We start from the raw sequence: 27,229 nt of genomic DNA, 5'->3' as shown, positions 1-27,229 counted from the left end.
TGAGCTAAATGGCCATGGCATAGATTGTTTGTGAGCTAAAATGGCTAAATGTGTGTGGGAAGGGCTATACGACATGGATTTGCAGAGTTGCTTAAGTTCCCTAGCAGGTTTGATTGATAAAACTAAGTGAGGCAAAGGTATTTCTTTCTCTAAATTCAGTAGCTCTCTCTCTCTCTCTCTCTCTCTCTCTCTCTCTCTCTCTCTCTCTCTCAATTTAGAGAGAGAGAGAGAGTATATATATGTATATGTATATATGTATATATATGTATGTATGTATGTATGTATGTATGTATGTATATGTGTGTGTGTGTGTGTGTGTGTGTGTGTGTGTGTGTGTGTGTGTACACACATACATATATGTATTCATATATATGTATACATACATTTTCTCAACTTCATCTTCCTCTTAGTATTATTGTGTTCCCTTCTCAGGCAACTCTCTCCTCCATAGATCGAAGCGGATTGGCAATCTCTCCTCCAAAGAAGACATTCGAGCTCATTCAATAGGTAGTTTCTATAAATCCTTTTTCATTTTGAAGCGCCTATTGCTCCATGGCTCAGTAGCCGTTGGCTTGCGCGCTGAATAGGCCATTGTTCGCTGTGAATAGCCATTGGCCATGGGTCAGTAGCCGTTGGCTTGCGCGCTGAATAGGCCATCGTTCGCTTGATTTGACATGGCTTAGCCGAATGGATGGTTGTTTGCTGAGTTGCCATGGGTCAATAGCTTTGTTAACCTCAATTCTTTAAAAAAAGGGGGCTAGAAGCGGCCTATGTCATGCGGGCTGCTTCCAGTCCCTTCTTTTTGTTATGGTTGTGAGGTTATGTCTCCAAAACATGGCTACAACTCAGCAAATCATGATTTATTTATTTTTTGCTATGGCTCCATGGTGTTGGATAAGGAAATCATGAAGTTAAGGGAGTTTTTGTTGCTATGGATATGGCTCTGTGATTTTTGGCATGCATGACAAATAAAAAAAGGGGCTGGAAGCGGCCTGCGTGGGCGCGGGCTGCTTCCAACCTCCTTTTTTATTTATGTCATGCATGCCCAATCCATCAACAGTGTAGCGGATTGGGATGCCCATCATGCATGTACACTAAATCACTAGGGTCCTCTCTAGGCACCTACTCCAACGGTATTTGTCAGTGACCATGTTTAGCACTTGGCTCATGATAGCCCAAGGGGCCACACCCATTGTATATAGAGAGACTCTGGTGTACCAAGAGGGGATCCCCAATGCAATACATGGTCTTGTGATGTCCCAACTATTGCCTACTTCTATCTTGTATTGCGTGTATGTCACTTAGGTAGCTCTTGTGTGGTGTTCCGTTCTTGAGTTTGTGTGAGTGTGTAGTGGAGTGGGACAGAGTGGTTGCCATCTCCCTAGCCTGTGCCAACTCCTGAGGGTATACTTCAGAGGTGCCGAGCACAAGTAGGTGACAGATGCCGTTGGAGCAGGTGAGAGGCGCCGAGCATGAGTAGGTGAGCCCCGCTTCGTCGATCAAGTGGGTAGCCAACTTGGGAAGTGGGGCCTCCGGAGATTTCCACCTTGTGTGACTAGTGTGTGGCCTTGTGGTGGGTGCCCTTAAGGTTCACAAACTTGGGATGTCTGATCTTGGGGGTTCACGAGCTTGGGGGTGTCCGACCAAAGCCAGTGAAGGATGCCGACTTGGGGATGCCCGATCTTGGGGGTTCACGGGCTTGGGCGCCCAACCACAGGCAGTGAGGGTGGCTACAGGCCCCCCACCAATTAATCCGTTGTCCTGGTGAACACATAAGCCAAGAGGTAGATGTTGAGGTGCACTACAGGAGTTAGAGAGATATCCAATTAATCTGTTCACCGTCTCGGTGAACACCGAAGAAAAGAGGCAGATGTTGAGGTGTACTACAGGAGTTAGAGAGATGTCCACCGCAAGACATAAAGCAAGGAAGAAAGAGTTCACCGAGAGAGAGAGAAAGAGAGAGAGAGAGAGAGAATTATCCACCACAAGATGAAGAAGGAGAAAGAAAAGGGAAGAGAAACATCCACCGTAAGATAGAGAGAGAAGGGAAAAGAATTGTCCACCATAGGATACAAAGTGGAAGAAAGAGAAAAATACACCACACGATTTAAAGAAAGGAGGGATAATCACCACAAGTTGGAAAGAGAGAGACAAAGAAACAAACCACACAATTGCGGAGGTGGGTATGCCGGGGGTGATTTTGTGTTTTGGGTGGTTTTTTTTTGGGGGGATATATTTGTTTATGAAGGTGCACAAGCGTGTGTATGGGGGTGCAGGAGGGAAATATGGCGAAGGGGGATGCGACGAAGCGGGGTAGTTGGATAGTGTGAGGGTGCGATAGATGCAAGGGGAAGGGCGCGAGATAAAGGGAAGGGGGGGGGGGGGGGGGGCGCAAATGGCCGGGTATGGGTGTGGTTTTTTTTGTATTTTTATATATATATATTTTTTTGGGTTGGATGGTGGGGATGCCCACCAAGTGGTGAGGCATGCACAAGGGGAGGGACGCAAGAGGGGCGAGGGTGTGAGGCTGGGGATGCACGCGACGGGGATGCACAATGGGGTGAGGCCGGGGATGCACGAGGCTGGTGTACCAGTTTGATCTCTACCTTTGTCGTAGAGCTTCACCTCCATAGCCTTCTGTACCTACATCGCCATAGCCGCACTTGTCTCTTGGCCATGGTCACACGGTGCTATCGATGACCTCTGCTCCTACATCTGTCTGTGCAAGCCATCGGCGGTATTCCCCACATGGCGACTCAGAACTTCTTCGCTTTGCTTGGGGACAACGAGAACGATGACCCCACTGACCTCATCGCCCGCCTTGGAGCTGTGGTACCCATGAGGAAGGGAAGCGGGGGGTGCGCAGGATGGTGTGAGGGGGTGCGGGGATGGGGTGCGCGAGGATGGGGGGATGCACGATGGGGTGAGGCTGGGGGAGGGGTGTTCGCACGATGGTGTGAAGGGTGAGAGAGGGGGTACGCACGAGTGGGACGAGTGGGATGGTATGGGGATGCATGAGTAGGGTGCTCGTTGTTTTTGTTTATTTTTTAATTTTGTTTTGAAGGTGCACAAGGCTGGTGTTGGGGGGATATGGGGTGAAGGGGGTATGCCGGGGGGGATGTGGCAAAGGGGGGTAGCCCCACATCCAACGAGGAGGAGGGCCACTTCCTTCTCCACAGACCTGAGTGTGGAGAGAACTTTTACACATACGCACTTTGTTGCACCTCCCCCAAGCTACGGGTATTAGCTAAGTGGGTAGTGGGGGGGTGCACGAGAGGTGGCCCATGGGGTGCACACACTTTGAGCACGGGTGTTGTTGAGGTGGCCGCCGGGTGCATGAGAGCAAGGAGTACGTGTGGGGGAAGGGATGATGTGGGTGCCCAAAAATAATAATAATAAGATGAAAATGGGAAGTGGATAGGAGGTGGGAGAGTGTTAATGGGTGAGGAGTGCCAAGGTGCACAGGGGGACATGGGAATAGTGGGGTGCATGGGACATAGGAAGAGTTGAACAAGGGGGTGCTCGCGGGTGCACCAAGAGGCGGTGCACCACTATTTAGATAAGATGGGCGAGATGTGAACCCCAAAATGTAGAAAAATGGAAGTGCGCACGAAAAGAGATATGCACCCAAGGTGTCAAAATATAGTGGTTGTTTTTCCAAAATAGCGAAAATGATGTGTACCCCAAAAAAGCAATGCTATGATGGTGACAATGATGGGGCTGTCATAATTTGTGCACAACGTGGACTCCAAAATTGTGCACTCAGAAATATGCATCAGAGGCAAGCCTCAAAATTGTGAATACCCAAATGGGGTAAAATGTGTGCACAAAATGTGCCTCGAGAATGTGCAAGAGAGAGGGAGGGTGTGTACAAATGTCTGTGCCAAAAAGGCAAAAATGTGTATGCAGTGCAAAATGTGCAAGAAGGGGTGGAAGTGTGAGAAAGACGTGAACGTAGTGTGGCCTAAGGGGTTGGATGTTTTTTTTTTTTTGTGGTGATCCCCCTATGGAGGGAGGGGGAGGGAGGGCTAGGGAAGATCGGGTGAAGCGAGGATCCCAAGTGGTCGATACAATTTGAGACAAGAGTCGTTGACTAATGGGAGTACAACCGGAGATTCTGGGTTTGTTCCCCAGCAGGATCGCCAAAATTTTAGTGTACCTATAGCGGACTGGGATGCCCGTTGTGCAGGCACACTAAATCACTAGGGTCCTCTCTAGGGCAGTATACCCTCAGGAGTTGGCACAAGCTAGCGAGATGGTGACCACTCTGTCCCACTCCACTACGCACTCACACAAACTGAAGAACAGAACACCACACAAGAGCTACCTAAGTGACATACACACAATACAAGATAGAAGTAGGCAATAGTTGGGACATCACAAGACCATGTATTGCATTGGAGAGCCTCTCTCGGTACACCAAAGTCTCTCTATATAAAATGGGCGTGGCCCCTTGGGCTATCATGAGCCAAGTGCTAACAATGGTCACTAACAAATGCCGTTGGAGTAGGTTAGAGGCGCTGAGCACAAGTAGGTGACAGATGCCATTGGAGCATGTGAGAGGCGCCGAGCACGAGTAGGTGAGCGTCGCTTCGTCGGTCAAGTGGGTAGCCAACTTGGGAAGCTGGGCCTCCGGAGATTCCCACCTTGTGTGACTGGTGAGTGGCCTTGTGGGTGCCCTTGAGGTTCCCGGGGTGCCCGATATCTTGAGGGTTCACGATCTTGGGGGTGTCCGACCAAAGGCAATGAGGGATGCCAACTTGGGGATGCCCGATCTTGGGGGTTCACGAGCTTGGGTGCCGGCGGACCACAGGCAGTGAGGGTGGCTACAAGTTCTCCATGCGTTATTGAGTTGTGTTTTTGTTTTGTGTTCACAGGATGGAGAGAAAAACTAGTAGGAAATAAAAACAACTGGCAAGAAGAAAGAGCAATCAAGTGTTGCTCAAGGAAACAAATAAATAATGGAGCCACATCCTGGAACGAGAGAGAGACATTCAAGATGCATTCTATGATGAGAAAGGATACATCGGAAGATCCCCCATTGTCAGCACAAGGCAAGTTGGGCTAAGCTTGTTTGTGGGCGTGTAGGTGAAACAAAAAGAAAGCATCAGGTGGATTAAGCGCTACTCACGAGTATATTACTTGGAGATTTATCGATAGATTGTGGTCTTCCATCACTCAGCATACGGTTACATTGAACAAGAGGGCAGCATGACAGAGGTAATGCGACTTGCTCTTTTAATGCCTTGTGTCAGTTGCGTGCTATTTCTATGGTGCAATGTAATTGGATTTTGTTGCATGGTTGAGTTTATACGTGTTTCTTGAATGAAAATGCAGTTTCGGACTTCTATGATGTACCTGGTTCGCAAAAGAGAGATGTTTGCACCCACTTTCACTCTAGCAAGTAGACCATTGTTTTGAGGCTTTACGAATGGGAGCCATAGACTCATGTGTTATGCATTACCTGCCAATGAGTGAGCGCACTATCAGTAGTGGAGGATTGGAGCTTTGAGGTGGACTAGAGATGAGCCATACATTTATGTCATGTTTCTTGGAGCTGCTATGTCATCCACAGGGTATTGTCTTGGAGTTAGGGTGTGGCACGGCACCCGCTCTAAAGGCATGCCTCCGTTCATGGAGATCATGTGCTTCATTGGACATAGATGATGCCATTATCTCTAGCTACGTAGATCCATACTTGCGCAGCTACACGAGTGCAAGATCTTCTTCGAGAATGATAGTGGATGAGCAATTGGAGGATGTGATCGATGCTCGAGGTGAATGATCGATACTCGTGCAGGAGGGAACCCCTATGATGACTAGTGAGCTTTGGCAATCCCTTTTTGACTTCTTTTGCTCCTTTTTGCTACATTTCGTATGGGGCTTTTCTACTACACTGACATTCCCATTATTCCTCTTTGTGTCTTTATCTCTATCATATGTGGCAATGGATGACTATTTTTATCTTGATGTTTTAGGTATTTGACTAGTCCTTGGCACAAGTAGTTTGAACACCGGCACTTAATTTCATATTTGAATTCACCATGTCCTTTCTACCACTCTTTTTGGTTGATGAGTTGAAATGAAATTAACAAATATATCCTTAACCTTTTGGGATTCAATACAGGCGTTGTATTATTGACACATATGTGCTTTTGTTGTCATTGTAGTGCATTGCCCTCTTATGTGGAGGTTGCAACTCAAAGAATGGTTGCTAACAAGAAGTATGAAAGGATGTCACGAGCACATCATCAATAATCGTGCTTTTATGTGAATGATGAGAGTGAGGAGAATTAGATAGTGTGCTAACAACCATCATCTCGAATGATGTGTTTACTATCTTTGATGTCATGACATGTACACTTTGAATTCCATTTGGTTTTTATTTGGTTCATGGCAATGATGAGTGTGAGAAGGGTTAGATAGTGTACTAACAACCATCCTCTTAAATTATGTGTTTGCTGACCTTGATATCATGACATGTACAGTTTAAATTCCATTTGGTTTTTTTTTTTGTTCATGACAATGATGACTGTCAAGAGGATTAGATAATGTGCTAACGACCATTCTCTCGAATGATGTGCTTGCTGTCTTTGATGTCATGACATGTACAATTTGATTTCCATTTTGTTTTTTATTTGGTTCATGGCTATGATGACCATGAGGAGGTTTAGATAGTGTGCTAACATCCACCCTCTCGAATGATGTGTTTGTTGTCTTTGATGTTATGACGTGTACACTTTGATTTTCATTTGGTTTTTATTTGGTTCATTGCTCTCACATGTATTGGTAGATTGTTAATATGATTGCATTTTTAATTGAGAAGACTAAAATGAATTTAAAATATAATACGAAGACTAAAATGAGCAGACTTAAATGAACTGAAGCACAATAGAGTTTTTCCGTCGCTCGAGTTTGGGACTTGCTCGGTTTTGCTCGCTCGGTGTATTGTATACCGCAGGAAAACCGCACAACAAAATCTCTTGTAAGTAGTCAACCTTGGGAGGAAGTGTTTTAAGCTCAAGCAAAGAATTTGATTTGTTTAAAGATACGAGGATTCCCATTGATGGCCAGCCTATAAAATAGCCTTTGAGCATTTGACAAAGAACAACCAAATGTGCTTGAAATTACTATGGATGCTTCAAGACTGCTATCCCATACAAGAACACTTGATATTGTCGACCATGAGTTAGTGCAATGGATAAAGGTGTTGTTTGAGAGTCCCAAGGTCATGGCTTCAAGCCCTCATTGTGCAAGCAGTGGCACGCATGGGTGTGTGTGTGTGGTGTTGTACGTGTTCTAATTCCAGCCAATTCAAAAAAAAGAAACACTTGATATTATTATTTAAGTCTTTAGAGTGCCACAGATCTCAATAAACCCATTATAATCCCTTCTAAGTCGTCCTCGTATCAAGAGAAGGGAATAAAGACACTTTTCCAGCTGAGGGTGTTTACCGCTGCCTGTGATAGAAAATAATCATGACCATACATCCTTGCCAGACCCCATCCAAGCCCCTTGCCCATACAATAGGCCAAGGATGGTGTATCAAGGCCCCGGAACTATAATACGGTTAATATCACAATGCCAACTGTTGGGAAAAAGGATCAAGTTGCCACACTATAATTTCCTTTCATCTTCCATTTAAAGGGACGAAAGGACACGAATTCCTGCAATTGTCTGCCCTCCATCGACCACAAAGACATTTCCTGTGATGTAGAAGGAACAATCACTGGCAAGCAGCAGTATCAAAGATGTCAAGTCCGGATGTACAATCCCATTCCTTTGCACCGGCACCATTTTGGGTGCAATTTGATGTACCCATGGCTGTTTCAATAGTTTGGAGGTGATCTCTGAAAGAAAGAGTCCGGGTGCTATGCTGTTTACTCGGATGTTGTGTTTCCCAAGCTCAAGTGCCATCATCTGTGACCCAAAAAATGTGGAGATCACACAAAGTGCCTGCATTAAACAAACTAAAAGCGTTTCTAGTACTAAAGAGCAATCAAAATGTACTTATAGATATGTATGGATGGTGATAGACAAGCATGATGTGAGAGATGCATGAGAGGAAGAAAAGGTCACACCAGCACTATATTTGGAGAGGCATTTTCTGAGTGATTGGCAATGACTCTCATAGAAAATGATGCAGCAATTTGAAAAAAAAAATCAATACAAATGAGAAGACATACCCCACCCCATCACCTCCCCTTCACAAAACCCCCTCCGCCCAAAAAATCCCTCCTCAAAGAACGGATAAATTCCTCGAGTAAGGTATGAACCTAAATAAAAATGTGGAATAGATGCCAAGGTTCGAACCCTGTATCTGTGCGTGGGCAGGCCAAGGTGTCACCACTCAATCTTTCACCTCCAATCCTTTGACTAAACCCCTGAACATGAACAATTCCTCTCTCCCAATACAGCTAGGGCTACATTCATATCTGCATGCCAATCCTGGTGTCCTGGACCAGGCTGCGGACACTCTACTACCTCTCTGGTCTCCAGGGGTTCTCTAGGTGGAGGACAGGGGCATTGTCCGACAACGTGTTGCCTGTAATGATGCCAATCATGCCTCCTCACCTGCAAGCCCACTCATCCACATAAAATCTGTCAATGTGGGAGAGGTTCGGTCCGTGCATCCTCCTGTCTAACCTAGAAAAACAGAGGCTCCTGTCAACTCCTCCCAGGTAGAGTACTCGGCCCCCGAGATAGTGTCCAATCCTCCTCTCTGTCTGTCCTGTGGGTCCTCTAACATGTTGAAGTCCCCTCCCATGCACCAATAATCTGCCTGAGGAAGCTCCTGCCGCACCTGTATCTAGACTGTCCACCCCACCTCCCTATTGGGGGCATAGATCATAGTAACATGGAACGCCATTCCATAGCCTTGGGAACAAGGGAACACGTTCCATAACCTGTGTTGTTCCCGTTCCCGTTCCGCAAATGTGCATCCTTGGATAAAGGCGTTCTGGGTCTAATTTTTTAGTAAATGAGAATTTTTGTATTTTTCTATGATCATATCATATCATATGAGAGTGGCGTATGACCTTGCATCTAATAGGCTTGGCAATATATGCCCTTGCATCTCCTTAGCTTACAAATGGTAGCCATATGGTGATGACGTGTTGTTCCCATTTTCTTTCCGGGTTCCCATTCCCGTTCCAAAACAGACCCCCGTTCCATCTGTCCATTCCCGTTCCATGTGACTATGGCATAGATGTTGAGGAGACCCACCCAGTCCTCCCCGACCCTGATGATCGCCCACTGGGATCTCCCCTGTATAATGGTGCCGGGGTCCAGCACTGACGGAAGCAGCTGCTCCACTAACTGAGATGCATACACCCCCCTGGTTCCCTTGTTCCTGAAGAAACAGGATGTCCATTGAGCCTTCTACTACGGCTCTCTGCAGCTCCTGATGAAAAACCCCTCTCCGGCTATGGAAACAGGGTCCGCCAAGCCCGTTGTGCTGCTGCCAGGGTGGCGGAACGAGAGTGGTAGAAGATAACACAGACTTGGAGAGGGGCAAGTGTCTCTGAGAAGGAACTCACTCCAGTCCACCAGGAGGCACCTGAAGAGGCTATAATCCAATGGCTTCCCCATGCACGGGGAGGGCCACCACGGAACTCAGGAGGCAAGGCAGCCATTGGGGAAGCTGCAATTATCATCTCCACTCGGTCGGAGAACTGGTGGCGCACAGATCTGGGCTGCCAACGCCATGAAGGATCAGGAGCTGGGGGGTGGGGGGTGGGGGGGAGGGTTTGTGGGGAGCTGGAACTAGGGCCACCTCACTCTGAATCCAGGTCCTGAGATAAATGCTCATAACGGTTGCTAGTAGGCACCGTTGCCTCGGGGGTCCCACCTAATGGGTTCTCCCAGCGTGAGTCCTCTGTATGCTGGGTCTCCCGCTTAGGCGGCCTGGTGGTGGACTGTGGTCCGCCAGGTCAGGCTGGCCAGGCACCTGCCCATCTGGCTGAGGAGAGGGATGGGGCTGACCAATGGCCGCCTCCATTCCCACCAGGGGGACTTGGGACAGTCCCGGGTGAGGGTCTTAGGGGTGTCCTTGGTGGGCCTGCCGTGACCCGTCTAGGGAACACTCTGGCTAGGTGCCCCATCTGCCTACAAATGAAGCACTGCTGCCCGGGGAGACCTGAATACTCAACTCACTACAAAATCGGCCCCCCTTAAGCTAGGAAAAGCCTCCGGCAAGGCTGTGCATACTCTGAGGGAGGGAATCCCTGCTGCCCTGGCTACCACAGAAGCAGAGTCTGGGGAGATTTCGGAACCTGTCTAATCAAAACTTCCAATCGACTGCAAAAGGGAGATAAAATCCTTTCGGAACAGGAGGAAGAGGGTGGGCAGAAGGGCAAATTGCGGGGCCAAACAGGTGGCGGAGGGCAGGCAGAAGGGTGGAAGGCAGGGGCACAGAGACAAAGGGCAGGCAGAATGGGCGGGCAAAACGTGCGGAAGGCCGGGGCGCACAGGAGACAAAAGGTGGACAGAATGGTGGAAGGTGAACAAGCAATAAATCCTTTCGTGGTCCACTCTTGCCTCCAGAAACTGAACCCCGTCTGTCCAGGAGCAAACAATCATGTTGAAGTCTCCCCTATTGCGTCATGCATTTCCCTTCTTTCTTTCTTCTTTTTTTTTTTTTTTTGGGGGGGGGGGGGGGGGGGTGTTTGGGGTGGTTTGGTACAAAAACAACATCAAAAAGCTTATATCCCTGGCTAAGTTTGGGCCCTGAGGTCATTAGGACCTATTCTCTCATCCTCATCATGTACAAGGAGCCATCAACTAGGGTTTGGAAGGAGAATAGTGGCAATCTGTCCGTGAGCAGAGCAGCTCACAGGCGACCCATCAGCAGGTAGGTCCATTGGGCAGAATCTTGACCTTGGGCCATGGACAATGAGAGGTATAACAGACTGTAGAAACACTTCTCCACCAGAAGAAAAAGCTTATATCCCTGGCTAAGTTTGGGCCGTGAGGTCATTAGGACCTATTCTCTCATCCTCATCATGTACAAGGAGCCATCAACTAGGGTTTGGAAGGAGAATAGTGGGAATCTGTCCGTGAGCAGAGCAGCTCACAGGCAACCCATCAGCAGGTAGGTCGATTGGGCAGAATCTTGACCTTGGGCCATGGACAATGAGAGGTATAACAGACTGTAGAAACACTTCTCCACCAGAAGAATAAATGAAGAAATGCCCCTCTAGTAAGGCTCTGGGGCTATCCCCTCATCAAAGGTGGAAGCCAGGATCTCTAAAGCATGTCTGAGATCTAGATCTCCCCAAAGCTTTTTACCCAAAAAAAAAAAGTGTGTGGAGGGTGTGAAGCTCCAGTTCCTTTCAAACCAGATGCCATACATTCTGCCCTCAAATGGCAACAAGCAATAAATTTGCAATATTTATTGAGGTTAGCGAGGATTCTATGGTTGTTTAGTAATGGCAGAAGAGAGGTAGAGGTCCGGAGGAGCATTGACAAAGCAAGCCTTATGTGCACATCTATTTGGCTTAATGTGTTCTTTACATGCTATTAGAGGACTTTGTAGTGATTTGACATGATTTACTTCCCATATGTTTTTTCATATTTGTTAAGAACCATTAAGTTCTCTTTGACCATTGGTCACTCTATGCATGGATACTCTAGCCCTGGTCTCATGATTGCTTCATTTTCTTTTATTATAGGTCTTTTGCCTTTTTTGAGCCATTAGCTGTTCTATGGAGTACAAAAGGGTAAGTCCTTAAACTATTGTTGGAGCTCTTATTGTAGTGGAAAGGATTGAAAGGATTTAGTCAGTTGTGGAGCCATTTGTTGTAAAGGGTCACATGCAATATGGACAAGATCTTTTGTTGCTCAGCAACAAGGCTAAACTTTAAGAAATTCTAGGTGTTATGGGTAGTACCATGGGGGTTAAGCATACAACCACCATGGTCCCCCTATCTAGAGACATACTTGGAAGGTGTCGATGACGAGGTTTCCGCCAGTGGGTAAGTAAAAGTGTACTCATCACACTAGGTAGTTACTTCCTTTGATTGTAGTAGACAAGGTTGATTGGCTAGTTGAAGACTATTCTTCTTTATGAATTGTGGTCCACTCTTGCCTCCAGAAACTGAACTCCGTCTGTCCAGGAGCAAATAATCATGTTGAAGTCTCCCCTATTGCATCATGCATTTCCCTTCTTTCTTTCTTTCTTTCTTTCTTTTTTTTTTTTTGGGGGGGGGGGGGGGGGTTGGGGGGTTGAAGTTTGGGGTGGTTTGGTACAAAAACAACATCAAAACGCTTATATCCCTGGCTAAGTTTGGGCCGTGAGGTCATTAGGACCTGTTCTCTCATCCTCATCGTGTACAAGGAGCCATCAACTAGGGTTTGGAAGGAGAATAGTGGGAATCTGTCCGTGAGCAGAGCAGCTCACAGGCAACCCATCAGCAGGTAGGTCCATTGGGCAGAATCTTGACCTTGGGCCATGGACAATGAGAGGTATAACAGACTGTAGAAACACTTCTCCACCAGAAGAATAAATGAAGAAATGCCCCTCTAGTACGGCTCTGGGGCTATCCCCTCATCAAAGGTGGAAGCCAGGATCTCTAAAGCACGTCTGAGATCTAGATCTCCCCAAAGCACTTGAAGTAGAATAGCACCTTGTTCCATAACGTGATTTCAGCTGAGAATATAAAGGTTTGATCAAATGGCAGTATACACATCTTAGTTACATCCAAATGACTCCTATGTGTCTAGACGATTTTTGAGAACATTCATGGACTCATGCCGTGCTTTCAATGCCTCCTAGTGTTGATGACTCCCAAGTTAGTACTTTGATGGAACGCTTGGCAAAGCAATGTTCACACAGGCAGAGCTTCTCTCCACCCACACTCCCCCCCTCTTCTGAATCCCTGCAGAGAGCAACACTGTTATCCCTTTTAAATCATTAGAATTCAAAATTACCTAGCATATCTTACAGATAGGAGACATACAATACTATATTCTTTTGCATTATACTTCCTAACATCCTTGCCTTGGGCTAACATGGGCAACAAGCATAGGGTCTTGATAATCCATGTTTTGAGAAGTAAGAAATGTCAAAATTTCCAAAAAAAAAAAAAAAAGGGGAGGAATAAACCTTCTACAGACTTTAAGATATACCTTGGTTAGGTGATTTACGCCTGCCTTGGATGCAGCATAAGCTGCACCTCCAGGTAGCAGGCCACGCTCTAGGGCCACAATTGTTGATATATTGATGATTGAGCCCCCTATATCTGCTTCGACCAATCTTTTTCCTACAGCCTTACTCACCAACCAAACTCCTCTCAGGTTTGTGGTCATTACTTTGTTCCATTCATCTTCATCCAACTCCAACGGAGACTTTACACTTCCTGCCAGAAAAGAAATGGCACTCCTATCAAAACCATCTAAATTATGAGATTAGAAGAGAGAGAACGTGATCCCCCCCCCCCCCCCCCCCCGCGCACAGACACACACTAAAATTTAAAAAAAAACGCACAGTGTCATGACTCACAGCACTTACAACCTTACTCAAGTTCTGTGGGTGCAACTTTTGTTCAATATTGTTTATGGAGTTGCATGAAGCTACTCAGTTATGGCAGACAATGTCATGTGCGGTCCAAGTAGGGACCAGAATTTTGGTGTTTATCACCCTTTTTATGAAGACAGCCTAGGGCTGTAAAAGAGTACTTTTTTGTACTATATGAGTATACTGAATTTTCCAGCACATCTCTCTCTCTCTCTACTCTCTCCATATCTGCGTTTTGCATCAGCATGTTCCTAGGAGTGTTTAGGGCTGAAAGAATACGCTTGACCTTTCTATGCTTGCGCGCACTTGCAAGAACCTCCCCTTGGTCTCTCTCATAGTCTGAATCCTCCTCCTCCTACTGTGTATCAAGTTCCTCCCGGGTAGGTAGGGGACCCTATCCTGGTAGCAGGGTCTTGCCACTTGTGGTGCTGTGGTACCTGTGTATCAAGTTCCTCCCGGGTAGGTAGGGGACCCTATCCTGGTAGCAGGGTCTTGCCACTTGTGGTGCTGTGCAATGTAGGAATGTTTTCACCAACCCAGTCAAACTACTCATCATCGGCCTCTCTGTCTTGATCTCTGGGGTGGCTGCATTGTGGGGTCTTCTTCACGCGCTTGCTCCCACTAGAAGGGCATGCATGTGTGTGTGTTGGTGTTACTGTGGGAGGAGGGTTAGACTCTGGTGATCCCATTGGGCATGTCCTAGAATCCAAGGGGTCACTCTCTTCCGTGGTGTCGCCCAGTATGTGGTCATTGGGTGCCTTGCACTGTGTTTTGTGAAGGCATAGTAACACGTGCGGTGTTCTTGGTGCATGTCATATCCATGTACGACTATGTCTATTGTGCTGACGTGGTGATGTGGTGGTGTCCTTACGTTGGTGCCTACGTAGATTTTGAGCTCAAGCTCTCTAAAAACGTGAAATGAAAATGAAGTGAGAGAAGGAACTATTAATAGTTTTTTTTAAGGGCAAAAAAAAACCTAACTAAACTTATTTTCTTAGCCTTATTACATCTAGATTTGTGTTGGTGCATACACAACCCAACACCTCCCTTGTCTCCTCATTCGTGCCATGCTAAGCACCATGCCTATGGGAAGCATTGGTCTACAACCATTCAAGCTGAGCATGACTTTTTGCAGCCTTGCGTGTCTCTTGCGCAAGCTTTGATTGTTGGACCCGCTCCCTAACCAAAATACCCTTCCAAAGGTGGTGTGATAAAACCAATTGAACATCTCTTGTAGATAGTTTGTACATGTTTCTCCTGTGCAGAAGCTCCACCTCCATGTCTTGTATTTTTGAAATAAACCCCTCTTGCTTTATAATGTGATTTCTCCATCCCTTGGGTACTCCACATGTCGAGCAATCCATACTTGTTCATGAAATACGCACCATGCACATAAACTATGTGCTGTACACATGACAATAGAATTTAATTAGAAAAAGTCCAGGTTAAAACACCAATTTATTTTTTTATTGTACAACTTACCATATAGTGTGTTACTTTACTCTCTCCTCAAGCACCTAGCACACTTTTGGTGAATTCTACGATATGTTGTTGGAATGATGCTCGTTCTTGGGCAGTTGTGCTACTTTGATTCGTAATGCGAACCATGTTATTGAAATTTATCCAAAGCTGTTTGCACATATTTACAAGAGCTGGCATTGGACAATCTACATTTGTGGTGATTGCACACAGGTCTCTCCAAAGTACCCAAGTCTTCTTTGAATTCTCTATGTTTGCTGGCTTCTCCAAAAATCTCCTTGTCTTTGCTCCAGTCATGGAGACCTTTTGAGCAACCTCGTATGATATACCAGAGGTCCGCCTATTCACTTCAATTTTCACATTTCCCACCATGGTAGCCCAGAGAATTCAAAAGATGCTCTAATTTACCAAGGGCTGCAACTTTCCTCTCTTGTGTAGGCATCGTAAATGCATAATTGATATGGCACTTAAGCAATCGATCGAAGATTCTCATGAATGCATGAAGTGTGCAAAAGTGAATATTCTTTAGTGAAAAATTAATGATGGGGCTCCAATTTGAATTCCTTTTTGGTTCTCCTAGTATATCAGGAGACATGACACCTTCCACCCATCTTGCATTTGGTTGTTCTCATCTTCATCATTAGTTGACTCGATTGGATCTACTGCATGTTCTCTTTCTTGGGACCTTTCGAGGCATCCTTCCCAATAGAACCAACCTTCTGCATACCTTTTCATATCAATATGAGCGTTGCAGTATGGACAAGGCCATCTTGATGTCGTGCCTTGAGCACAACCCATCATGCATTTAATTGTCTTCAAATCTCCCCAAGATGCCAATCCACCTTGAACTTTCCTATGTTTTCTACATCTTAAATTTGACCACCATCAATTTGCTTTTTGATTACATCTGTTATCTAGGGAGTTCTTTCAAACATCCATGTCAATACCTCGAATGCACCAAGCCACCAGACCTCTTTCTCAGATTGTACCTCGAATGCACCAAGCCACTAGACCCCCAGAGCTTCCGCGTGTTACATTGGTATCAGAGCATCAGGCTGAGCAAAGCTAATTACTGATTCAGTCCCATATGATGGTGTACAGGTCCAATTGTACAGGTCCAAGGTACAGGAAAGTACACAGATACGACAGCCAGATAAAGAGTATGAACCAAAATTTAGGAGCATCAGGGTGCAGATGAGGTAGTAGCTTGGACTTGGAGCCAAGGCATGGATGATGCGCTGTCGGCTAAACCAGGAAGGAACACATGAGCTGTCGGCTGCTTACAGAAGGTGGGCGGCTGGACCAAACAGAGGCAGCTGACCAACCAGAGGCGGCACTGCGTTTTATTGATTGAAAGCCAAGACTGCTGGCCGACTATTGGTCGGCCAGTTCTCCAAGAAATCAAAAGGCCTATAAATAGGCAAGTAGCTCATCATTGTACTCATTCAGTCCTTTAGGGATTGGATCCTTAGGGTCCAAGTAGGGACCAAAATTTTGGTGTTTATCACCCTTTTTATGAAGACAACCTAGGGCTGTAAAAGAGTACCTTTTTGTACTATATGAATATACTGAATTTCCCAGCACATATCTCTCTCTCTACTCTCTCCATATCTGCGGTTTGCATCAGCATGTTCCTAGGAGTGTTTAGGAAAAGCTAAACACTGATTCAAGGAAAGTACACAGATACGACAGCCAGATAAAGAGTATGAACCAGAATTTAGGAGCATCAGGGTGCAGATGAGGTAGTAGCTTGGACTTAGAGCCAGGGCATCGATGATGCGCTGTCGGCTGAACCAAGAAGGAACACATGAGCTGTTGGCTGCTTACAGAAGGTGGGCGGCTGAACCAGGAAGGAACACATGATGCGCTGTCGGCTGAACCAGGAAGGAACACATGAGCTGTTGGCTGCTTACAGAAGGTGGGCGGCTGGACCAAACAAAGGCAGTTGACCAACCAGAGGCGGCGCTGCGTTTTATTGATTGAAAGCCAAGACTGCTGGCAGACTACTCGTCGGCCAATTCTCCAAGAAATCAAAAGGCCTATAAATAGGCAAGGTAGCTCATCATTGTACTCATTCAGTCCTTTAGGGATTGGATCCTTAGGGTCCAAGTAGGGACCAGAATTTTGGTGTTTATCATCCTTTTTATGAAGACAGCCTAGGGCTGTAAAAGAGTACCTTTTTGTACTATATGAATATACTGAATTTTCCAGCACGTATCTCTCTCTCTACTCTCTCCATATCTACGGTTTGCATCAGCATGTTCCTAGGAGTGTTTAGGGCTGAAAGAAGACCCCCAGAGCTTCCGCGTGTTACATTGGTATCAGAGCATCAGGCTCAGCAAAGCTAATTACTGATTCAGTCCCATATGATGGTGTACAGGTCCAAGGTACAAGAAAGTACACGGATACGACAGCCAGATAAAGAGTATGAACCAGAATTTAGGAGCATCAGGGTGCAGATGAGGTAGTAGCTTGGACTTGGAGCCAGGGCATGGATGATGCGCTGTCAGCTGAACCAGGAAGGAACACATGAGCTGTCGGCTGCTTACAGAAGGTGGGCGGCTCGACCAAACAAAGGCGGCTGACCAACCAGAGGCGGCACTGCGTTTTATTGATTGAAAGCCAAGACTGCTGGCCGACTACTGGTCGGCCAGTTCTCCAAGAAATCAAAAGGCCTATAAATAGGCAAGGTAGCTCATCATTGTACTCATTCAGTCCTTTAGGGATTGGATCCTTAGGGTCCAAGTAGGGACCAGAATTTTGGTGTTTATCACCCTTTTTATGAAGACAGCCTAGGGCTGTAAAAGAGTACCTTTTTGTACTATATGAATATACTGAATTTCCCAGCACATATCTCTCTCTCTACTCTCTCTCCATATCTACGTTTTGCATCAGCATGTTCCTAGGAGTGTTTAGGGCTAAAAGAAGACCCCCAGAGCTTCCGCGTGTTACAGACAATAGCTTCACTAATCACAAGGGTAGATGGACATATTCACAAGAATCCTGAAATGTGTCTCAACAAAATACAAGCTAGCTTCTTCCACAAATTTACACGCCCAAAACAAACTGCTCTTGAGCAAGTTACGGGAAGCATCGCGGAACCGCCGGGGGGGGGGGGGGGGGGGGGTTGTCTCCAGGCCTATGTTTGAAATGTGTTTCAGTCGTTCACTGTTCATTTCAAAAACAGATTTCACCAATTGACTGTTTCACCTCTGCCGTTTCAGCCATTTTACCAAAAACACTTGCCATATTCAGTTGGCATCCTAGATTTTGAGTTTAGCTTGAACTTATATCTTCCCTCCCATCTCCTTTCCTCTCCTCTCTTTTCCTTTCCCTTCCTCTTGCACTTTGTGTCCTTTCCATTCTTTCTCCACTCTCTCTCCCCTCCCCTACCTGTGTCATGATTGATGGCGTGGCATTTCCCCGTTTCAGCCCTCTTAAGGTACATTTCCCATATATTCGCTCTTTGAGTCTGTATACCTTTTTCCCAAAAAAAAGATCCTTCGATTAGTACAAAAAGAAACGTTTGTCGGGAAGCAAATTGCAACCCTCCAAATAGGTAGAAATGCTCTCAGAGGGGAACTACACCTTGGGAGAGGGGATGTCATGTGCATCACATCTGTGAGTGCCACATGGACATGATTTCTCATTGTAACCAGTATTTGGCAATATAAGAAGTAGGATATGGCTTGTTTGGGGCTGTTTTGGCAGCCTAAATGGTGACCGGAAGTGCCTAAGATAGATGGGACACCTTTGGGGCATGGTTATACAAAATGACTTTTTGGACATCGTTTTATGGGCTGAAAAGGGGAAACTGACTTGAACACAACTTCCCACTTGTAGCCTTTAAAGGAGGCATTAGGAACTTCAATATGCATCCATATGCTAGAGTCTGCAAGACTAGAAGCAAGGCAACAAGGGCATGTTTGTGGATCAGCAGGAGCTACCGCTCTTGTGCATTAGTGATTGAAGGATAGCAGGAGTGTTTGGTATGCACCATAAAATAGCATGCACGAACTGGCTCTAAGTCTAGATCCAAGAACCATTGTACATATTCATGTTTTGGAATATAAAGTAGATTAGGGTTACCTATCTTGTCTTCTGTGTGTTTGCTAAATATAGGATTAGAGTTAATCTCTTGTGCTTAGCGTTAATCACAATCATGCTTCCGCAACACATGTGACATGTGAACATGTGGACATTACCTGGATTAAATGCCTAGGAATGTTCATGGGGCGAACCAATGGGAGCATGTGCATGACCTTGTTTAAGGCCCAGCAAGTGTTTCATAAAAGGATTCTACACGTGCAATCAAGCAGATACAAGGATAATTACAAGAGCCTACAAATAGCATCATTAGATCATCTGAGGTAAATAGTCAGTCTACCAAGTCAGAATTCAGTCCATTTTGGAACACCAAAAGCCCACAGTCATACATCTTTCTGTACATCAATATACTGAAAATACAGTTAATCTTTTGCTTGTGCCTAAGTGCACCCCGAAGTGCATTGTAATTTATGAGACATGCCCAAGAGTGTTCACACTCGTCCCAGTGAATTGCACCATGCACCATTCTGCAATCAGATTTTATCAACTGTTTCTCCATGGGAAAAGGTCATAACCCCTCTATTTTTGTGGCTTCTCACATTGTTCACAGACAACCTTGTTTTGGAAAGTCCTCGGCAGCTTGATTTATGTCTTGGGTGTGTTTCAATGCCAACATTTATACTTCTTTTCATTCATGTGTATGAGTTTTACTGGTTGTGTGGGTGGACTTTTATCCCTAAGTCAAACATCAATGCATAAGAAGGTTGTAGATGCAACGTGATGCGTGGTCAATTAGGTTAGAAGCCAAGGGGGAGGAGGGTTTGACTTGCCCTCAGTGCATTACAGAGAAGATGACCTGGAAACATGAGTACGTGTAAGCCCAACGGAGCGTGCACTGACAGATTCAACCACGTGTACAGGAGATATAGATAGAGAGAGAGAGAAGGGGGAGAGAAAGATGGGTATAGGGGTTTCACATAGAGCACCACTCTAACCAGGGAACCATAGTAGCAACAGAACGGGAACGGAACGAAAGCCCGACTAGGGGAACGGGAACGGGAACGGGAACAAGAACGAGCCAAAGGGGGAACGGGAACGAGGGGGAACGACCTAGATAATTCCTAGAAATGACAGTAAATCTTAACATATAGTGCTCATTTTAAAACCCGTATTACATAACCTTAAAACAAAAAGACATACTTATAGAATTTGCAAAAGTTTAGATATAACCAAATCAGAGACACTAAAGTCTAATGCGCCACACAATTTGCATGGCTAGATACTAATAGATCTCAGAGGTCAAAATAAATTAGCCCACATCATACATGACATAAGTGACAAAAGACAAAAAAATGTGGCCTACGGTCTAGATAGAAGAAACAACCCAAGTCCAGAGTCCAAGTCTCAAGGTGACATGCAAATAGTAAGGAGAGATCATGCATGGCTACAGCCAGTGATGCCTTTAAGAAGACTATCATCTATGTCATCCATGAAAGCCATATCATATAGACCAACATCTGCAGCATCCAAATCTTCAACCCCATCCTGACCAAGATCTGCAAGTCCATGTGTCTCCTCACCATCTGAGGACTCCTAATCAAGCAATATAAACTTCTTTGGTTTGGGAGAAGTCATTCACCAAGCAAGCGCAAATTAGCACTTACAAAAATCAAGTCATTGACTTGTTTTGTCCCAAATTTGTTCCTCTTCTTGGATGCAACATGGCTGAACACACTCCATAGTTGCTCAATCGGAGAGGAGCTTGCACCTTGAGACAAGATCCTTACTGCCAATAATTGAAGCTCTGGTGTACGAGCCCCATTATCCTCCTACCATAAAGCAACCCCTCTCTTAATGTTAGAATTATTGTATCTCATATGGGATAATTTGTCCATTTGACATTTTATTTTATTGGCCTACGGTCAATCAATTCCCTTTTGTGGATATATAAGTGACTCCTGCCCCCATTGTAAAACCACCTCTTTGATTAATAAAAATTTTTCATCAACTCTCTCTCTCGTCTCTCTCCTACGCTCTGCAACCTGAGAGCTTCCGCGTGTGTCATTCTGACATGGCATTAAAGCCTCAGGCTCTGTGATTCGGGTCGAGACGAAGGAGAAGTCAGAGGCGTGCCTGCATTGTGCATCTCGGCTACCAAGGCCGGCTGCTGTAGTGCTTGCATAGAGAGGCCGAGCGCGCTGAGTACTAGGTGGCTGGTGGCAAGCTTGGCGGACAAGCTAAGCATCAACGGGCATCACCAAAGTGAGGGCAAGAGAAGGGCCGACAGTAGCTTGTGCAGCCCAGAGAGGACGTGTGAAGGAGGAGCAGCCCTTGAATATAGCTTAGAGTAGCAGCATTCTTCAGCAGAAGGCGGGTTGCATGGAGTTCTCTGTGATAGAGAGAAGTCGCGTGGCGTTTTTTTAATGCACGCTTGCATTAATTGTTTTTGTAAGGTCCAAAGCTTTATTCAAAAGGTTTCTAAGCTCCTGTTTCCACGCTACAATGCAGACTCTCTGAGCGGCCAATTATGTGCCTATTTTGACATCGACTACATTGTGTCATTTTTCACGGGATCGGAGGCTTGAGAGGGGCTTTCCCACTCTAAGCCTTGAATTGCTTTGCACATAGAAGTTTTTTTTTTTTTTTTTTTTTCCGAGAAAAGATCCTTTCATTAGTTAAGTAAAAAACGCCCGTAGGGCTACAAAAGAGATCTCTCCTGCTCCTAACAGAGAGAAGAGCAGTGAATACATCATGGCAGCCCGGGAGACTCTCCCTAGGTGCTGCAAAATACAAGCATCAGTCTAGAGGACTGAGCGGCTAAATCATACAATGGGGGGGGGAAAGAGCCAAACAGGTGGCCTGTAGTGCCAACGGGGGGATCCCGTGTGTAGGGTGTAGAACGGGCCGCAGCGCCAAGTGGTATGAAAGGCCTGGCGCCGTAAAATCGCCTCATCCGAGTCTCCCCGGATGCGGTCGTACTGTCCTCGCAGGGTGTGGATCAACTCCTGCCAAATCCCCCGAACAGTCTCTGCTGGTGGCTCTAATCTCCCCTCAAAGGCCGTGAAGCACCGGGCCCTCCAGGTGAACCAGATGGTGAGGCTGCTGAGGAGCTCCCATCGTAAATCCCTCTCCTGTGTCCAGCTGGCGGACGAGAAATCCGGTGCCGGAACCAGGCGAGGCTGGCCCCTAATAAATCTGATGGCCTGACTGCCCTGCTCCATCTCATAGCCCATAGCAGGCCCTGACGAAGTCGACCAAGCAGCGGAACCCCACGTAAACATACCCTCTGGAGAGAGGGGGGCTAGAATACGCAGCATCCGCAGCCAAATCTGCTGTGCCTGAGGGCAGTCCCAAAGGCAATGTCTCTGTGTCTCCATAGGGTGGCCGCATCGGACGCAGGCCGCCGGAAGACCGCTGTAAACAAGCCAAGTGCCAACTGCTGAGCCCCTGTGGGCAACCAGCCACTGAAAAGCCGAGATCCTGCGGGCCTGTCGACTAGCCCAGAGCCTAGCCCAGAAATCCTCCAGGAACTCCTGTGATAGTCCCTGCAATCGCCAATGCCCCGCTGCCGCTGGAGAAACCGTCCTCCTCGCCGTCAAAATATGCCGTCCCAGCCGAACAGTATACTGGAAAAATGTGATCTCTGTGGCCTCAAGGGATGCATAAGGATCATGCCACTCGTACTCTCCGGGGTCCCACTGTAGCCGGGCCAAGGGGCGCGCTGCATATGCCCATATACGCCAATCCGGGAGCACGTCAGCAGGGTCGGGGTCAATATGCCACTTCCGAGAAGCGGCAGCCACTACCCGAATCCTCTGAAAGGTGCACTCTGCAACCAAAGGCGACTCCACCTCCACTCTCTGGAGTCGGCCCTCATCCTGAATCTCATAATAGAGGCATCTGCCATCCTCAGTACTAGCTCTGACAGCAATCAGGATCTCCAACTGTGTGAAGGCACCCATCCACCGTGGGGCCACTGGCTCGAGAGGTGTGAACCACTCCTCTGTAAGTGCCTCCTGAATATCATCCCTCATAATCAACCCCCCTCTGAAGTGACTCAGCCTCTCCACCTGGGTCTCCTCTGGTAGACTGCAGAAAGCCTGCCAGTCTCCAAAACTACGAGCTGGGCCTGCCGCTAAAGGTCCCCAGGCTAGACGAGGCCGAGAACCCAGCATATGACCCTGCTCTGTACGAACCGCTGGGCTCCAGATGAGCGGCTGCCTGGCCCGCTCCTCAACACAAGACGGAGGCCGCTGAGAGAGCCCCGGTCTCAGCAGCTCCCAAGCTCTCAGGATACTCAAAGCAAATCTGTCCTCCCATCCTCTACTGAGGCCTGTCCTCCTCATCTCTATGAATATCCAGCGAATCTCTGGTGCCCAAGTACCCCCTGCAGGAGGCGCCCGGGCCTGCAGTCGCTGCAAGAGGAGCTCTTTCCAAGGCTCAGCGCCTGGAAGCAACCCCCGAACAATAAGCTTCCCCAATAAGGCTCTACTCTGATCGACTGGATCTATAATGCCCAAACCGCCCTGAGCCAGCGGAAGCGTAATAACTGCCCATGCAACCTTTGCCCGAGCTGGCTGACCGTCCCGCCCAGACCACAGAAAGTTCCTGATCAGCCTCTGTACCTGGCTGATGCAAGAGCTCGAGAAAATCCAGCAAGACGTAATGTACCACATAGTCGCTAACAGCACCTGATTTGCCACCACCACCCTCCCAGCCAAGGATAGTCGAGCTGTACTCCAATACAATAGCTTCTTCCGAATGCTCAGAAGAAGCGGGGCAATCTGCTGCTCAGGTGACAAATCGAGGCCAATCTGGCATCCCAAATACCGCACTGCTGTGCCGGGAGGAATCCATCTAAAGCCGGGGTCCGGACTCCATGCTGGAGTGGGAGCACTACTGATCCAAAAGGCCACTGTCTTGCGCCAATTGATCAATGCTCCCGAAGCTGCACTAAAAACCTGGAGCGACTGCTCTGCCCGAATAAGATTGGCCTCTTGGCCATGCAAAAATAAGCCCGTGTCGTCTGCAAACTCAGCATCAAGCAAATCCTCCCCCCGGACTGGGAGCTGAAGTCCTCTCAAACCAACCTCCTCTGCCGTCAAATACATACTCATAGCCTCCGCAAAGAAGAGAAAAAGGAAAGGGGCGAGAGGACACCCCTGACGGACTGATCTGGTCAGCTCAAAACTCGGCCCCCGACCTCCTGCAATCAGCACCTGGCTGCGAGCTGTGGAATACAAAGCTGCCACCCCTCTGATCCATCCTGGCTCAAAGCCCAGGCGTAGCATAGTGCCCTCTAAGAATCCCCAATCAACTCTATCGTATGCCTTCTCAAAATCGAGAAGCATCACGACCAAGTCCTCGCCAAGGAACCTAGCTCGGGCCGTCGCCTCCCAGAAAGTAAAGATGTTGTCAAGGATACTGCGCTCCTTGACAAATCCTGTCTGAGTAGCATGAATCAATTCCCCCAGGAAGGGCTGGATCCTCAAACTCAAGGCCTTTGCCAAGACCTTGTATACAGTATTGAGGATCGTAATAGGCCTCCAATGCCGAATGTCGTCCGATACTCCCTCCCCCTTGGGGATAAGATAGATCAAGCCCTCTGAAAAGCTCTGCGGCATCACCCCAGTGTCCAAAACATGCTGAAAGCCCCTGCGGAGGCCTGGCCCCAAAAGGTCCCAATAGCGCATAAAAAAGGCCGGCGTCAGTCCGTCCTCCCCTGGGCAACTATGTCGCGGCAGGACCCTCAAGGCCTCGGCAAGCTCAATCTCTGATAGAGGCGCACCTAGAACTGTGCGCATATGGTCTGTGACCCTCCTCTGCACATGGGCCCACACAGTCTGTCTGCATACATCTCGATCCTCAGTGGCTGGCTCCGCTGAAAGCAAGTCACGATAAAAAGCAGTGGCAATGGCTCTGATCTCCCCGAGCTCAGTAGCTATCGATCCATCCGGTCTACCAAGCTGGCGAACCCCTGCTCGCGCATGACGGGGTCCAGTGATCTCAAAAAACTCCCCAGTCACTCTATCACCAAGCTGCGTCCACTGAGAGGCCTGACGACGATAGTAAAACTCATGTCTCTGCTCCTCTGCCTCTCTAACCTCCTGGCGTGCCTGGCTCAGCTGGGACGCCACCCACTCACATGCAGGCTGCTGCTCCTGAAGGCGCTGTAGCGAAGCAAGGCTGCGTCTCAGCCGTTGCTCCCGCTCTCGAATCTCTCCCAGTCGTGTCAAAGCTGCAGCGTGAAGAAAAGAGCTGAGATCAATGAGTCCCTGGGCACACTGGCCCGCTGCATCCTGGTCAGAGCACTGACTATCATGCCAGATCCTCTCAATGTCCTCAGCGAGACTGGGGTCTGCAAGTACCCTCTCTGGGATCCTCAACTGCAAGCTGGGCTCCCGTGTCCCCTCCTCCAAAGTCAGTATAACTGGCGCATGATCTGAAAATGAGGTGCCAGCAAGAATGCCGACGGAGCCCCCTCGCTCCCCCAACCAATCGCCCACATAAAAGCGATCAATCCGAGATAGATTAGTCCCTCCCTGCCGGCGATCCGACCGAGAGAAACTAAGACTGTCCTGAGACCGGGAGAAAGCCCCATGCTGCCATGCATCAGTGATCCTCAGTGTCATACAAAACCGGTCCCAAGCTGCAAGCTCTGTGCCATGCACTGTAACATGACTGCCTCCCACCCTATCTGCCGGGTCCTCAAGCATGTTGAAGTCTCCCCCAACACACCAATGTGCGGCCTCTGGCAATGCATCTGTAACCTGAGTCCAGAACTCTGCTCTGGCACTAGCATGATTGGGCGCATAGATGTTGAGCACACCCAATAGCTCATCATGCATCCTCAGAATGACATACTGTGCTCTACCAGGCACAATGATCCCTCGATCCACAATGGCCTGCCGCCATGCATCTGCAATAACCATGCATACTCCTCCCTGTCCACCCAAAGGACCAAACCCTGCAGACCAGAAAGTGTCCCATCTACCAGGCATCACCGAACCATATCTCCGGATCCTGCTCTCACCCAAGTGGTGCTCCTGCATCATCAGAATGTCAATGCTGCCACCAACCAGGCATCTCTGTAGCTCCTGCCTCAAGCAGCCTCGATAGCGTATAAAGTGTGCTCCGCCAAGGCCCTGAACATTCCATGAGATGATCCTCATGGATGTCCTACTGAGGTGGATGCTGTCTCAGCCGTGCGGCGGGCCTTCGCAAGCGGCTTGGATGGAGAGTAGTCCCCATCCGAACGGCTGCGAGTCTGCCCACCCGGTGTACTGCAAGAATCCCGGATCAGGCGCCAGTGGCTGTGACCCATGGCGACTGCCTCCTGCTCTGACATAGTAACCTCGTGAATACTCACATATCCTGGGTCGCGTGCCAAATCTGCAACTATGCGCACGACCAAATGCCGAATCCCGGATGTATCCACACCCCCGGGATCCAAGACAAAATGAGCCAACTCCCAAAGTCGGCCTAGCACATCTGTAACCTCCAAATCGCTCATGTGATGAGAAAACTCAACTGCCTGAGTCTTCAACGTGCTGAGAGCGAGCTCTAGAGTCCACTCCCGGTCACAAGGTCCACATAGAGGGAACGAGAAGGCCACCGCTGAGTCTAGTGCCTCCTCCCCGCGGGCCGGAGGTATCACTACATGCACTCGGATGGGTGCTGGCTCATGGGGGCCCTCTGCTCCAAAGAGCCGTGTGAAGGTATAATCAAACGCCGCCGAGCGCTGTCGAATGCCGAGGCGACTCAGCCGACTGCGGATAGATGAAATCCGTGAGGCCCTAATCGGCATAGGTCTCCTCTGTGATGCTCGAGCGAGGTCAGTGCTCAGCGCCCTCCGGACTGCAGGTGAGCGCCCGGGAGCTGCCAGGACCTCCCGGGAAGGCGAGGCGGGCGGAGGGGGAGGAGGGGGAGGCGAGGGAGGAGGAGAGGGAGCCGCTGCCGAGACCGGAGCGGGGGCGGGAGGCGGCGATGGTGGAAGCGAGGCGGTGGGAGGGGATGGGTGTGGGGGAGGTGAAGGAGGGGGAGCTGGCATCTCCTGGTCCTCGGTCGCTGCAGGGGTCTCCTCCTGAAGGGGAGCAAATCTGTTCCTCACGAGAACCCAGTGAGGCTGAGACTGTGGCTGCTGCTGCAGCGGTACCTGGGCGTGCTGCTGTGGCTGTCTCCCTCGAC

At 48.1% G+C, this 27,229-nt stretch overlaps 1 protein-coding gene across 2 annotated transcripts in view; it reads right to left on the bottom strand.

Moving 5' to 3' along the window:
- Positions 1-7,321: 7,321 nt before the first annotated feature.
- Positions 7,322-27,229, bottom strand: part of LOC147616749 (uncharacterized) — a 46,221-nt gene continuing 26,313 nt past the window's right edge. The window contains exons 2-3 of one of the 2 annotated variants that reach the window (XM_086777804.1): positions 13,129-13,358; positions 7,322-7,956 (exon numbers count right to left, since the gene is read on the bottom strand). In XM_086777804.1, the coding sequence (XP_086633930.1) occupies positions 7,642-7,956; positions 13,129-13,358 (545 nt within the window). In that variant the 3' untranslated portion in view covers positions 7,322-7,641. The remainder of the gene's footprint in view (positions 7,957-13,128; positions 13,359-27,229) is intronic. The other variant, XM_086777805.1, reaches the window with a different exon arrangement.

This window comes from Cibotium barometz, chromosome 38 (genome assembly GCF_041138505.1).
Source record: "Cibotium barometz isolate CiBa-2024 chromosome 38, ASM4113850v1, whole genome shotgun sequence".
Classification (NCBI taxonomy): Eukaryota; Viridiplantae; Streptophyta; class Polypodiopsida; order Cyatheales; family Cibotiaceae; genus Cibotium; species Cibotium barometz.
This window is presented reverse-complemented; position numbering and strand designations above follow the sequence as displayed.